The 13,146-nt window shown below is 37.8% G+C and overlaps 1 protein-coding gene across 1 annotated transcript in view; it reads right to left on the bottom strand.

The window, feature by feature from the left end:
- Positions 1-266: 266 nt before the first annotated feature.
- LOC133087800 (centrosomal protein of 78 kDa-like) overlaps positions 267-13,146 on the bottom strand; it is a 28,248-nt gene continuing 15,368 nt past the window's right edge. The window contains 4 exon segments of the mRNA XM_061185431.1: positions 267-610; positions 612-776; positions 1,691-1,859; positions 2,683-2,797. Coding sequence (XP_061041414.1) covers positions 341-610; positions 612-776; positions 1,691-1,859; positions 2,683-2,797 — 719 coding nt within the window. The 3' untranslated portion in view covers positions 267-340.

Here is a 13,146-nt window from a genome sequence, read left to right as displayed (position 1 = left end):
GTACATATGAAGACCTCAGAAAACACTAGCTGAATGAATGGTGCAAAGAGTCACAAGGAAAAATACACCAAAACTTTCATTATAATAAAAAAGTATAGATAAATCTTTCTCTAATGGCTTCCAGTCAAGTAATTGAAAACACCATATGCTATAATAAAAACATAAGTAGTTTATTAAAATTTGAAGGCAAAAACATAATTTTAAAAGATTTAGTCCTATGTTAGGCGTGAGAGTATGGATGCTTTCTTAAAATTCACAATCAGATCCAAGAGTATCACTTTCAGAATGTTCTAGTAGACTGAGTTTACTTTTAGTTGTCTTTGATGAAACAGTCACTATTCTACTCTTTCTTAACAGAAATGTGTTTTTTCAAAGACTCACTTTTAATTGGTTTATTAACCAAAGAATTCTTTTGCCCAATTCCTTTGCTTTTCTGCTTTACAGGTGAGTCCGAGCAGGAATGCAGGTCCTTCCCAGGTTGTTTCTTAGCAGAGTATTTTTTGGTATATTCACCTGCTTTGCTCATTTTCTCTGAAGAAGACCTGCTATTTCTAGATAATTCCTCTTCTTTTCTTTGACTTCCAGTTCCAGAAATGATGTCTGCTGAAGGGAGAACATGTTCTAGCAATGAAATCTTCAAAAGACTCCTGCCGCTGCTCTGTGACTGGGACCCCCAGCTTGTCTTTGGAAGTTTCTAAGGCCTCCTGAGTAGAGACTGGGACATGGAAGGAGTCGAGAGGCAAAGGAAGCCCAGCATCACCTGTAATTTTCTGAAACTGGAGGGAAAGACAAAAGACAAGACAAAAATTCAGTGATGAACAAAGCCAACCATTAATAAGTAGAGTTCAAAACTTCAATGTTATTCTGTGATCTTATTATTAACACAGTAATTGATTATTCAGAAGATTTCAGAGCCAGTTTTTTTCTAATTCTATCTTGCCAAGTGATTCTCAACTTAACCTAGCTATATCCAAGGCTATGTCCGCTACATTTTCAGACTTTGGTGATTGGGGTAGTTATTACCCATTTCCTTTCCCTCACTAAAAATGAAACCCTACTCTGTAAGAAAATTAATTTCTTTTCTATCCTCCAGGCACATGTAAACAGTATATAGTTTGTGACCAGACTGTGTTCTCAAGCTGTCAGTTCCCAAGACCAGTCTGAGATTGGCTGAGGTGGGCGAAGGGGGCTCCAAGTAAGGCTAGAGGAAAAGCTGACATGTTTCCCCTCCCATTCCCATGACCAGGTGAGTCACTATAATATCTTACGTATTAGCTATGTCAAGATTACTTATTTTAAAAATTCTGTCAATACGTGTACCTTCATTAGTGTTCCTTCATTGTAAGCTGACTGCATACAAATAGAAACCTAGATAAAATATGAATAGAATAGACATTTATACAATTTAAAATTTGGAATATTTTCTGTAATGTTTTCTTTCTTCATTAAGGAGAGTTTGCTTTAACTCATAAATTTTCTAAAGAACTTCCAGTTTTCTTATGTACAACAATACAGTATCATGAAATGGGCCCACATTTACTAATCTCAGATTTGGAGAGGACTCCACAGTCTTCTAGCTCCCGAGCATGTGAACTATTAGAGACTGACCATTATTATTTTCTCTCTGACTTGGTCATTTCCTTTTTGCTAATCACTCTTAGAATCATTAAGTGCTGTCCTGTCCACTTACTTGGAGATTTTGCATTTGTACTGGGGCACTCTGCTTTGATTCTGATTTTTCTTCAAGTGCCTTCTTTTCTTCTTTAGGTGGACTACTAACAGTAGAATTCATCTGGGGACGACCTAGTAAATGAAAATCTGACTGATCTATACCAGCCATTGTGGCCAGCTGCCCAAGCCTGGACCAGAGGAGGAAAGGAGAAAAGACAAAGGTTATTATAATCACATAAGAGCAGTTTAGATTTCCCCAGACCCACAATCATGAAATACTTCTAAATTCTTAAAAGCCAACATCCTACTCCAGACTACAAGCCTCTCTCTCCCCCAAATTCTCAGCCCTTTCCAGATTCATCCTCTAGGAGACATCCCACTGTCTCACTAGCAGCTTCAACAAGTACCACGCACCTCGTCCACTGCCTGTCACACCTCCATTCCCACACTTCTTCACCACCTTTCCTCCAGTTTCCAAGAATGTGTTTGTTCCTTCCTTCCCAACACCAATTCATTCACTGACAAAACACCACTCCATCAACTATCAATCTCTACTTCCCTCTTTCAGCAAAATTGCTCCCGGTTGAGAACCACTGACCTATATCTTCCCTGAAGATTAATAATAATTTTTATGTCTAAGACAAAAATAACTTTAATTCAAACTTATCAAACAAGCAAAATAAATGAAAGATAGGAAAATTCTTATCCATTCCCAAATATTTTCAGTGAAAACTGCCTTCAATTTAGTCTTTACAAAAAACTATACCTACTAATTACTCTGTCTACAGGTTACTCTTTTATAATGGGCTCCCCACTCTACCAAAGCAGGCTCCCCTATTTGCATTTCTTAAAAAATTTACTTCCTCATTTTAAAACGTCAACTATATTACCTATAATTACACTAAATTTGGCTAAATATGGCCACGTAAGTGATGAAAATTGCTCCAGTTCCTCAGCAAACTACCCTTATAGTCGCAAAGAGAAGAACGCCATGAAGAGAAATGAACTAACCCAGCATCTTTAAGGAGATCCAAGAAAGCATGGAACTTCTGAAAAGAATTCTCAGTGCTGCCCAAAACACCTTCATCATCCAGGATCATGCTTGTCAATGAGTGGACATGAAGGCCTTCAGACAAAGGTAAATTTATATTTCTTAACTGGGCATTTTCATGTTCCAGCTATAAAAGAAGACTGAAAATGTCTGACATGCTTTTTTCTCATTGTCGTCAAAAGTAGTCTTGTCTAGTTTCAAGGAACAAAACTAAAACACTCAAAATGTAATTAATCTGTAATTAACCTAACTCTCCACCAGTAAAGACAGAGACCATATCACATAATAACCAAAACCCCCAGGCACCCAACAAAGTTTCCTATATAACACTTAGGTGGTACATAAATAAACCAAAGTTATCGTTTTATTAATGATCTTTCACAAAAGATCACATTTCTAACTGGTTAAATTCATAATGGAGCCTCATTCCACATTAGAAAATTACCTGCTTTAAGTTTCCCTTAAATTAGAAAATGAATTATAGAATCTGATTTGAACAAAACATATTACAACTCTGCTGAATGTTAAGAATTAACTTTAGTGAGCAAACTATCTAATGCTTACGTTTAAAAGTCCTAAATCATACCCAACCCAATTTATTAAATGTACGATCACCAATATTTTCTTTGGCTTCTTGAAAATATTCACTCCCGTGCACTCTTCCCCTTCCGCTCATCACCTATGCACTTAAAACCCCTATAAGCTCAACTCTAGTATTTCTCAGAAAGGCTGTTATGTTCATGATGTCCCTTTTGCCTTATACAGGCAGGTGCTCAACATTTATTGAATGAGTGTCCGCCAATCCAATGGATGCACTTTGAAAAATTCCTCCCTACGTTCAACCTATGATAAAGTATATTTAGATGGAACTTTTTAGATTATGCCCTGCTTTCATGCACATTACCTAATGTAATTCTTATAGTATATATTTTTATCTTGCATTGCATTCGTACAAGTTTTCCAATATCTTAAATTTATTTAAATGATTCACTTTCCTAATTCATTGCCAGGAGAGTCTCATCATGTCTTTTATGCTACTGTATATACAGTATAGGCACAAAAAGTGCTTTCTTGAATCAAAAAATCATGAACAGAAAATAAGCTAGTGTCATATGAAAGCACACACACACACACAAAACGAGATTTTCACATTTTTAAAAACATGCTTTCTGGAATACAGATCATATGATCACTAAATACCAGTAAATGCAAAAGTCCATATGATACAACCAATTTGCAACATATTACAGTTTTAAAGTTTACAAACTATGTGTGTATGGCTTAAAATCAAATCAAAATAAAACGAAAACACTCTCAAAAGTATAAGAAATTGTTTGCCTCATTGACTCATTTATCAGCCTTAAGTCTTATTACTCTTTCCTCCTTTAACTGCTTTAGGCACTCCTCCAGTTTTTCCTAAACAAACAGAGTAAATATTATAACTAATTCGTAGTATAATATCCAAAAGCCTTTCCAGCTATAGGACTCATCAGGATTTAGGGGCAGAGCCAGAAGTGAACTCAGGTTTTAGTCTGCTACTGGTAATATCATACCATGCTAGTGAAATGAATTATCAAAATCTATCAAATTAGCATAGTAAAGATTTATTTAAATTCCACTTTTTCCAACATAAATTTGTGGCAGCCCACCATAAAAGGCATATGCGTATAACATAGCAAGTCAGAAATAAATAGTTAAGACCAAGAAAGAAAACTTCTATTTTTATTTGTGGGTCTCTTTATAGTAGGAAGTCCTATTAATGAACATGCTTAACATACCTGAATTGCATAATTGCAGATTCAAAAGCATTTTTTAAAAAAGTAATCACTTTTAAAGCAATTTACAGTCAAGCACTGTTCCTGGAGTTCCCTGGGCATTAAATAATCTAATCATCAAAACCATAAGAGGGGTGCTTCCCTGGTGGCGCAGTGGTTAAGAATCCGCCTGCCAGTGCAGGGGACACGGGTTCGAGCCCCGGTCCGGGAAGATCCCACGTGCCGCGGAGCAACTAAGCCCGTGCGCCACGACTACTGAGCCTACGCTCAAGAGCCCCCGTGTCACAACTACTGAAGCCTGCGTGCCTAGAGCCCGTGCTCCACAACAAGAGAAACCACCGCAATGAGAAGCCCGCACACCACTACGAAGAGTAGCCCCTGCTCGACGCAACTAGAGAAAGCCCGTGAGCAGTATCAAACACCCAGCGCAGCCAAAAATAAATAAATAAAATAATTTATTAAAAAAAAAAACCTACGAGGAAAGAAGAATCACTAACTCCATGTTATTTTACAGATGAAGGAAACAGAGGCAGAGAAGTAGAGTAAGTAGAGCAGCACAGCCGAGGTGACACCACCAAGTAGCAGAGCCACACTGTGGACTCAGGAAGCTGGGTGCCATTCCTGTTCACGGAGGTGGTAGTCTTCCCATTCACCAAGGTCAATCAAATAAAATGAACACTGATAAACTCTCTTAGGAGTTTTAGGAACTAAGACACTTCGGTCCTTGAAGTGGGGACACTGCTTGCAATAGGCAGAATTCTAACAGAGCCCCTAAGACTCCTACTTACTGAAGTACACAAACCTTCCACTTACCCAATCAAACCCTAAATCTGGGTGCTGCAGTGAAGGGATTTTGCAGACGGAATTAAGATTCAAAATCAGTTGATTTTTTAAGATAGGGAGATTATTCTAGGTGGATGTGACCTACTCAGGCACCCCATGAAAAGGACTTGAACTCTTCCTGAATTGAAGTACAAAAGGGACAAGAGGGAGACTCTCCATTGCTGGCTCTGAAGTCCAATGCTGTGGCAGGGAAGGCAAGTGAGAGGCCTCTAGGAGCTGAGACCATCCCCCGACTGACAGCCAGCAAGGAAATGGGGACCTCTGTCCTGCAACTGCGGAATCTGAATTATGCCAACAAGCCGAAGAAGCTTGGAGGCATTCTTTCCCAGAGCCTCTGGATGCTAACACAGCCAGACTGACATCTTGATTTCAGCTCTGTGACCCACACAAACTATGGTGAACATCCAACGTTTGGGGCTCAATGTTTACACTTAAATTTCACGTGCTTTAACACTCTCAGGAGGGAACCCACATGTTCCAGTGTGTATCTGAGCAGGAAACCCAGTCATGCTGTGCCTGGACTTCTGACCTGCAGAACTGTGAGCTAGTCAAATAGGTATTGTTTTCAGTCAGTGAGAGTGTAGTAAAAGCATTAATATTCTACTCAACCTCCAGGTTCGTGGACAAAATAAATGATTGTCATTGTTTTGGGCCACTGTTTCGGGGTGGTTTCTTATGCAGCGATAAACAGTCAGAATACCTATACTTATGAAAACAGTAAGGAATATTTATACATTTTAACTGCTTTGAATAATCGCTTAAAGAATGAGGAACTCTATTATATGCCATCATTGGGAGAGGAACTGGTATCACTTTCTGGAGAGTAGCTTTTGGTACCTAACAACAATCCTACATCAGGAGTTTACCCTAAGAAAATCAAAGATGTGGGCAAAGATTTATCTACCAACATGATGTCATAAGATTGTTTATAACCAAACCCTAGAAGAAAGCTAAGAGCCTCCAAATTGGGATTGGTTTCAATAAAAATAGCTCACCGTATGAAGGAATGCGCTGTAAAGCCACTAAGAAAAGAATGAGAAGAGGTCTCAACCAGAGTTAATGAACGGGCTTCAGGAGTTCTACATTCAAAATATATCTGTGCGTTTCTCCTGGGAGATGATGCATAAGCTTAATCAAATTCTCTGATGTAGAAGAGTATTTAGTGACATGGCAAAATATTTTTGATACTTTTTTAAGACAGAAGAGCAGATTAGGTGTGTGTACATGCAGAGGTGGCTTTTATTTCCTTCAATAAGTTGTTCACTGTTTTCAAAGATTTGCTCAATGAACATATATTTTTATATTCAGAACATGTTTAACAAATTGAGAGTCTAAGAACTTCAAATTCTTTAATGTTTCATTACTAAAGCCAGTCAAGTTTTCAATGGGGAAAAAGGGAAAAAAATTGCAAAATTCCTCTACTTTTAATATAATGGTTTAATCAATCTTCTAAAACTGATTTCAAAGAAATTCTAAACAAATAAGCAAACAAACAAAAAACCCTCACCACAGTCAGAGGAAAGTAGACTAAAATTCCTGACTGGTTCTAAATAGCACATCAAAGTGCAATTACATGAAATAGTTTCTCCCTCTAATGGAGGGAATTAGAACACAGTGTGAAATTTTTGTGAAAAAGTGTACCCCTCTCCTACAAAGTATTAATAATTCATGTCCCTTACATGGAAATATGGAACCAAAAAAGTTAGAAAGTAAAATTGCTTGATATTCTATTACTTAAATAAGACTAATGATAAGGCTTTGGAATAATTTTCCTTCCTGTCATCTGCTCTCCTTCCTCCCTTCTGTACACTGGCTAGGGTGATTTTTCTGGGACAAAGCTCCCATCATATTGGATATCAAATTTTACGTTCAACTTTTCTCCATTTAACATTGAAATCAATCATTTCTCATATAATCAGGGGATTCATAACCTTGATTTTTTTTTTGTGGGTTACAAAATATTCCACTGAGTGGGTTTACTGGTTAACCATTTTACACATTTAAATTCTTTCCAACTTTTCAATATTATAAGACAAAATAACCGTTTTTATGCATGAAGGCTTTTTTCCATATTGAGAATAACATTCTTACAATAAGTCCATAAAAATGAGTTTGAGATTAAAGCAAATGAATATTTTTAAGGCTCTGAGGTACCTATCTCCAAACTTCTTTCCAAAAGATTTCTGAGATTTTATACTGCCATCAGCGATGTAGCACTTGGTATATAACCTCTACTATAACTGTTGGCTTACTTCCTCACCTACAGTGCAAGTTATTTGAAGATAGGGAGTGTATTTTATTAAGTGTTTATCCCCAGCACCTGTGCCTAGCACAACGTAGACGGTCAATAAATAATTGCTTAATAAGGAAAATCCCTGCCAATACAAGATGTACGTGTGTGAAAGACAGACTGTGTGTTTTTCTCTAACTGGATAGATGAAAACTTGTCATCCTCTTTAAAGTGCAATTTTTTGGCTTATAATTAGTAATTAAATTTCTCTTTTATATTATATTGTAAAAATTCAGATTCTCTGAGGCAAATGGGCCTGGCACTACCCATTAGCTATATAACCTTGGACAAGTTCTATAACTCTAGGCCTCAACTTCCTCATCTATAAAATGGAGATAAGCTCCCATATCACAGAGCTCTTGTGAGGATTACATGAGTTAAAACACATATAAAATTAGAAGAGTGCTTGGTACACAGCATATGTTCAATTAATGCTGAATGAATGAACATGTGAACGCAAGCAGTAGTGAAGGGCTTAAAATGAAATAATCTCATCCCATTCCCACATCCAGCACTCAAGAAGTGACCGATTCTGTACACAGGTTTTTAATTGTAAAATACGATATGTGTACTGAGAAGTGCACAGGACAAAACTGTCAATGTGACAAATAAAAAGAGAATACTTACATAACCACTACTCGAATCTGAAAGTATTGATACTTGTCAGCATCTCAAAAACCCCCCATATCGTTTTCTCATCACAAGCTCCTTCCCTCTTCCCAGTTAAACACCATCCTCATTTCTGAAAATCATTTCCTTTAACCTGCATGCATCCCTAACAAAAGAGTTTAGTTTTGTCAACATCTAACTTTATGTAGAGGATCATAGTATATGAAGTCTTTTCTATCTTATTTCTTTCACTCAACATTGGTTTAAAAGATTCATCCACATTGCAGCCTGTAGCTCTAGTTCATTCAATTTTATTGCTTGATAGTTTTCCCACTGTACGAATACACATAATTTATTTAATTTTTGACTCTTAATGGACATTTGGGTTGTTTTCAATTTGTGCTAATGCAAATCATGGACAGGAATCCTGCTGTACCGGTTATTCTGGTGCATTTACACAGGGCGGGGGTGAGGGCTGATGGGTCACAGGCTATTTATATACCTTCAGTTGATGGAGAGTGCTAAACGCTTTCCAAAGTAGTTGTGTCGATTTACACTCCAGTATAAGCAGGGTAGAAGATTCCCATAGTACTCTAGGTCTACAATACCTGATACTACCAGACTTTATTTATGTATTTGTCAATCTGATTGGCATGTAGTTTCATTGGTTTTGACTCACTTTTCTCTTATTACTTAATGAAGTCGTATACTTTTCTGTGTTTACTGGCTGTTTGGATTTCCTTTTTTATGAGGTTTACGTCAACTATTGTTATTTTTTATTCTTATTTTTTAAATTATTATTTATTTATTTTTGGCTGTGTTGGGTCTTCGTTGCTGCGTGTAGGCTTTCTCTAGTTGCGGCAAGCGGGGGCTACACTTCATTGCAGTGGCTTCTCTTGTCGTGGAGCACAGGATCTAGGCACGCGGGCTTCAGTAGCTGTGGCACGTGGGCTCAGTAGTTGTGGCTCGCAGGCTCTAGAGCGCAGGCTCCATAGTTGTGGCGCACGGGCTTCATTGCTCCACGGCATGTGGGATCTTCCTGGACCAGGGCTCGAACCTGTGTCCCCTACCTTGGCAGGCAGATTCTTAACCACTGTGCCACCAGGGAGGTCCAACTATTGTTATTTTGAATTCTTCTCCATTTCCAAGTAATACTCTTACATGACTATTTTCTGACTAAATTTGAGGCATTATCTGTTCACTTTCTGATTTACTAAGTAAGGATTTAGTTCCTTTACACTCTTTCCTATGTCCACACTGCTCAGTAAAGTTATGTCATCATTAGTTATTCCACTGCTCATGATCTCTTTGACTTGTAGGGATATACTTAAAAACCTACATTGTTGATCCACTATAAACTCTCTCAACGTCACACTTTGTAAAATGAGGACATTCATACCATCTTCCCTTTTTTCTACCTCCTGTCTACCTTCCAAACCTAGCTTTTACGTTGTCAAAGTTGAAATTTATATTCTGTTCTATGTGCAGTTAAGTCTTCTGTCATTTGAGAGTCAGTAGGGAGTAAGGTTTAAGAGAACAGGCAGAGAGCCTAAACTCAAAGCCTCGATCCAACCCTAAATTTGGTACAGCCTGGGCAAGTTCCTTCCCTGTCTTAGCATCCTTTTCTCAAAAGTGGGAATGATATTAGCACCAACCTCATAAGGCTATTCAGAGGATTAAATGAGTTAATATATGCAAAAACACTTACAGCCTAATATATACTAAGTACATACTAGTACACAATACATTTCAGTACATACCAAGTTAATACTAATACATACTAAATATAGTTTAGGTTAGTTATTTGTTATTACATGCAAGTTGACAATAAAAGCTGCAAACCAAGACAGTATTGCCATTATTACAATTAAATTAATATTGCCCACTGCAGATGTACTGTGTCTCTGTGTATAGACTACACCTCGTTCCATACTGTGTCAGTGTCACTGCCCTTGTGCAGGGTGACCACATACCCCAAGCCGCCTTGGGCTGTTCCAGTTTATACCTGTTGTCCTGATGTTACAGCATTAGAGCGCCTCCTTACACTATTGAAGTGTAAGGAGTTTGGACAAGTTCTGGTTTGGACAACAAATTAGATAGGTGGTCATTACCCCTGTGTGTCACTGAAAACGGGGGCATCTATAGTGTCAAGTTTAAGTGGATTCTTCTCTTCCTCACCAATAGTAGGTTAAAAATCAACCATAGTTTAGTTTGCTTCATGTTTATGTCAGTATAGCCTTTTCTCCTCTGGAGTTCAAGTTCCTTCTCCTCTTCCTCTCCCTTCTCCCTTCCAACAGTGCCTAATACCTAGTAAGTACAATATGCCTCAAGGTGTTTCTAAGCTCTCAATCACACAATCAATAGAAGCCTCTCCAATCTAGACTAGCTGCTCTCTGCACTGAATTCCCTATTACCTTCCTTCTTGGTTTATTGCCTCATTTTGCTGGATTATTTCTATAAATAGCTTAAGGTGTAGCACAGGAGGTAAATTTTTCAAATTTCTTTGTGTACAAAATATCTCATTCAGCCTCCACTTATGACTGATAGTTTGGCTGGATACAAAACCCTAGGGTGAAAATTATGTGCTGGAAAAATTTGGAGGTATCTTTCTAATGCCTTCCAGCATCCATGGTGCTGATGACAACTATGATAAAGTCAGATTTTAACTTTTTTTTTAGGTGACCAGTATTTTTCTCTCTGGAATGGATGTCCTCTCAGTATTTTATTCTTTTTTTTTTTTTTAATTAATTAATTAATTTATTTTTGGCTGCATTGGGTATTCATTGCTGCGCGGGCTTTCTCTAGTTGCAGTGAACGGGGGCTACTCTTCGTTGCGGTGCACGGGCTTCTCATTGCAGTGGCTTCTTCTGTTGCAGAGCACAGGCTCTAGGCGTGCAGGCTTCAGTAGTTGTGGCACGTGGGCTTAGTTGTTCCACGGCATGTGGGATCTTCCCGGACCAGGAATGGAACCCATGTCCCCTGCGTTGGCAGGCAGATTCTTAACCACTGCACCACCAGGGAAGCCCAATCTATTTTAATTTAGTTTTTCAGTATTTTAAAGTTTCACAATGAAGGGTGCCTAGGTATGAGTCTATTCTTGTTCATCTTGCTCAAAACTTGAGTAACTATTTTCAGTCTGAGGCCTGATGTCTACTTTCAGCTGTGGGGAATTTTGTTGCCCTTTGACAGCTTCCCTCCATTTTTTTGTCTGGGTCTGGAGTTTCTAATAGTAACATGTTGGATCTCCCAGATGCAGCCTCTCTAACATATTGCTATCACATTTTCCATGTATCGTTCTTTTTTATATACTGAGAAATTTTTAAAATTCCTACTGAATTTATTTCAGCAACCATATTTTCATTTCCAAGACACCTCTCTTGCTTTCTGACCATTCTCTTTTTAATTAACACCCTAGTCTTATTTTATAGTTGCTAGCTCTTTTTAAACCTCTCTCAGGATACTAATTAGGGTTTTTGCTTAAATTATTTTGTTCCCTAAATTGTCCCCGGTCCTACCAGGATATGTTTTCACTCTTTTTCCCCCTCTCTCATGTTGTAAGCTTTACTCAACTATCAGGCAAATGACAGTTATTTTCTATTTAAGAATGAGCGCAGAAAGCTCCCTGAAGTCAACGACTGATTGGCTTCTTATGCAGGAAGAAGTGGGGAGTGACTGTAATAGGATCCCCCCCAAACACTCTTTTCTAGGGTGTAAAAACTCACACTAGCTGCCCTAGTTCTCCCCAGTTTCACTGTTTTCAAAATGAAATCGTCTCATTTCAGGAGTGTGAGGGCGGGGCTAGGAGTCCACTCCTCCAAACACAACCCTTCAATGAGCTCCCCTATTTCAGTGACACTTTTAACTAACTCCACCCTCTCTCCTACATGTGCATCTGAGCATGGGGGTACTTCTGCAGGTGGGGTCAGAATCCTCCTCAGTTGCAGGTGGTCCCTGTGCATATTCTAGGTGATGCTTTTCCTCTGTTCTACTGCTTCAGTTTCACACTCTTCCACTTGTCTTCCGTCTTTCAAAACTATGTTGAAATCTCTTGACTGTTGTTGGCTTATGTACTTAAACACTTTGATACCATCCTTGTAGTGTCTTGTCAAAACGGAGAAGAGCTGCAAGGGTTCTCAGTGCATTCTGAATCTGCTATTCTGTGGTCCCAGTGTTTAAAGTTCTTGGTCTTCCCCAGTCTATCACTGCTTTTAGAAATACAATCTCCTGTTCTACTCATGAAGGAAATGAATACAACACATCCAAAATGACAAGGAATGCGGGTTAGATGCTCTAGGGTCTTGTCGTACTCTGCAATTTACTAAGAAACCACTTACGTGCTACAAATTGTAGGTGCTCATTTATAAAATGAAAGGGGGTAACTCTACATGAACTACAGATTTCTCCTACTGTAACATTTCATAATTTTCTAAGTTTTCTTAAAATTTCTCTATATTATCATTAATTTTAATTAAAAACATAAAAATCTAACTTTCTCTTTTGAAAATCAAAGAGTAATTACCATAGTCCTACAATAATGGGATAATTAGTTCTGAAACCTGTCAAGTTTCATGTTTCATACGAAAAGAGAATCATATTAAATAATTTAAAAAAATTAAACATGGACTTTGTAGCACAAAGACAAGGTTCCCCCAAATGGTATTCCCTTATTTACTAGAAATGTTCAGCTCTGCACTAAAGCTGAAATAAAACAAATATATTATTTTTGAGGTGCAAAAGTTTCTTATGAAAATCAATTTTTCTTTTCTGTCCATACAAACAAAAGTATGGAATCACATTAGATGTCAGGTTTATGAGGGAATATAACGTAGCTTCTTGATGTTTTTTATTTTAGGAAAGGAGAATATTAACATCAAAACATCTTTCAACCTTACTTTTATTTAAAATGA

Source organism: Eubalaena glacialis, chromosome 3 (genome assembly GCF_028564815.1).
Source record: "Eubalaena glacialis isolate mEubGla1 chromosome 3, mEubGla1.1.hap2.+ XY, whole genome shotgun sequence".
Lineage (NCBI taxonomy): Eukaryota > Metazoa > Chordata > Mammalia > Artiodactyla > Balaenidae > Eubalaena > Eubalaena glacialis.
Note: the sequence above shows the minus strand (reverse complement) of the source record. Positions and strands in the feature narration are given on the sequence as shown.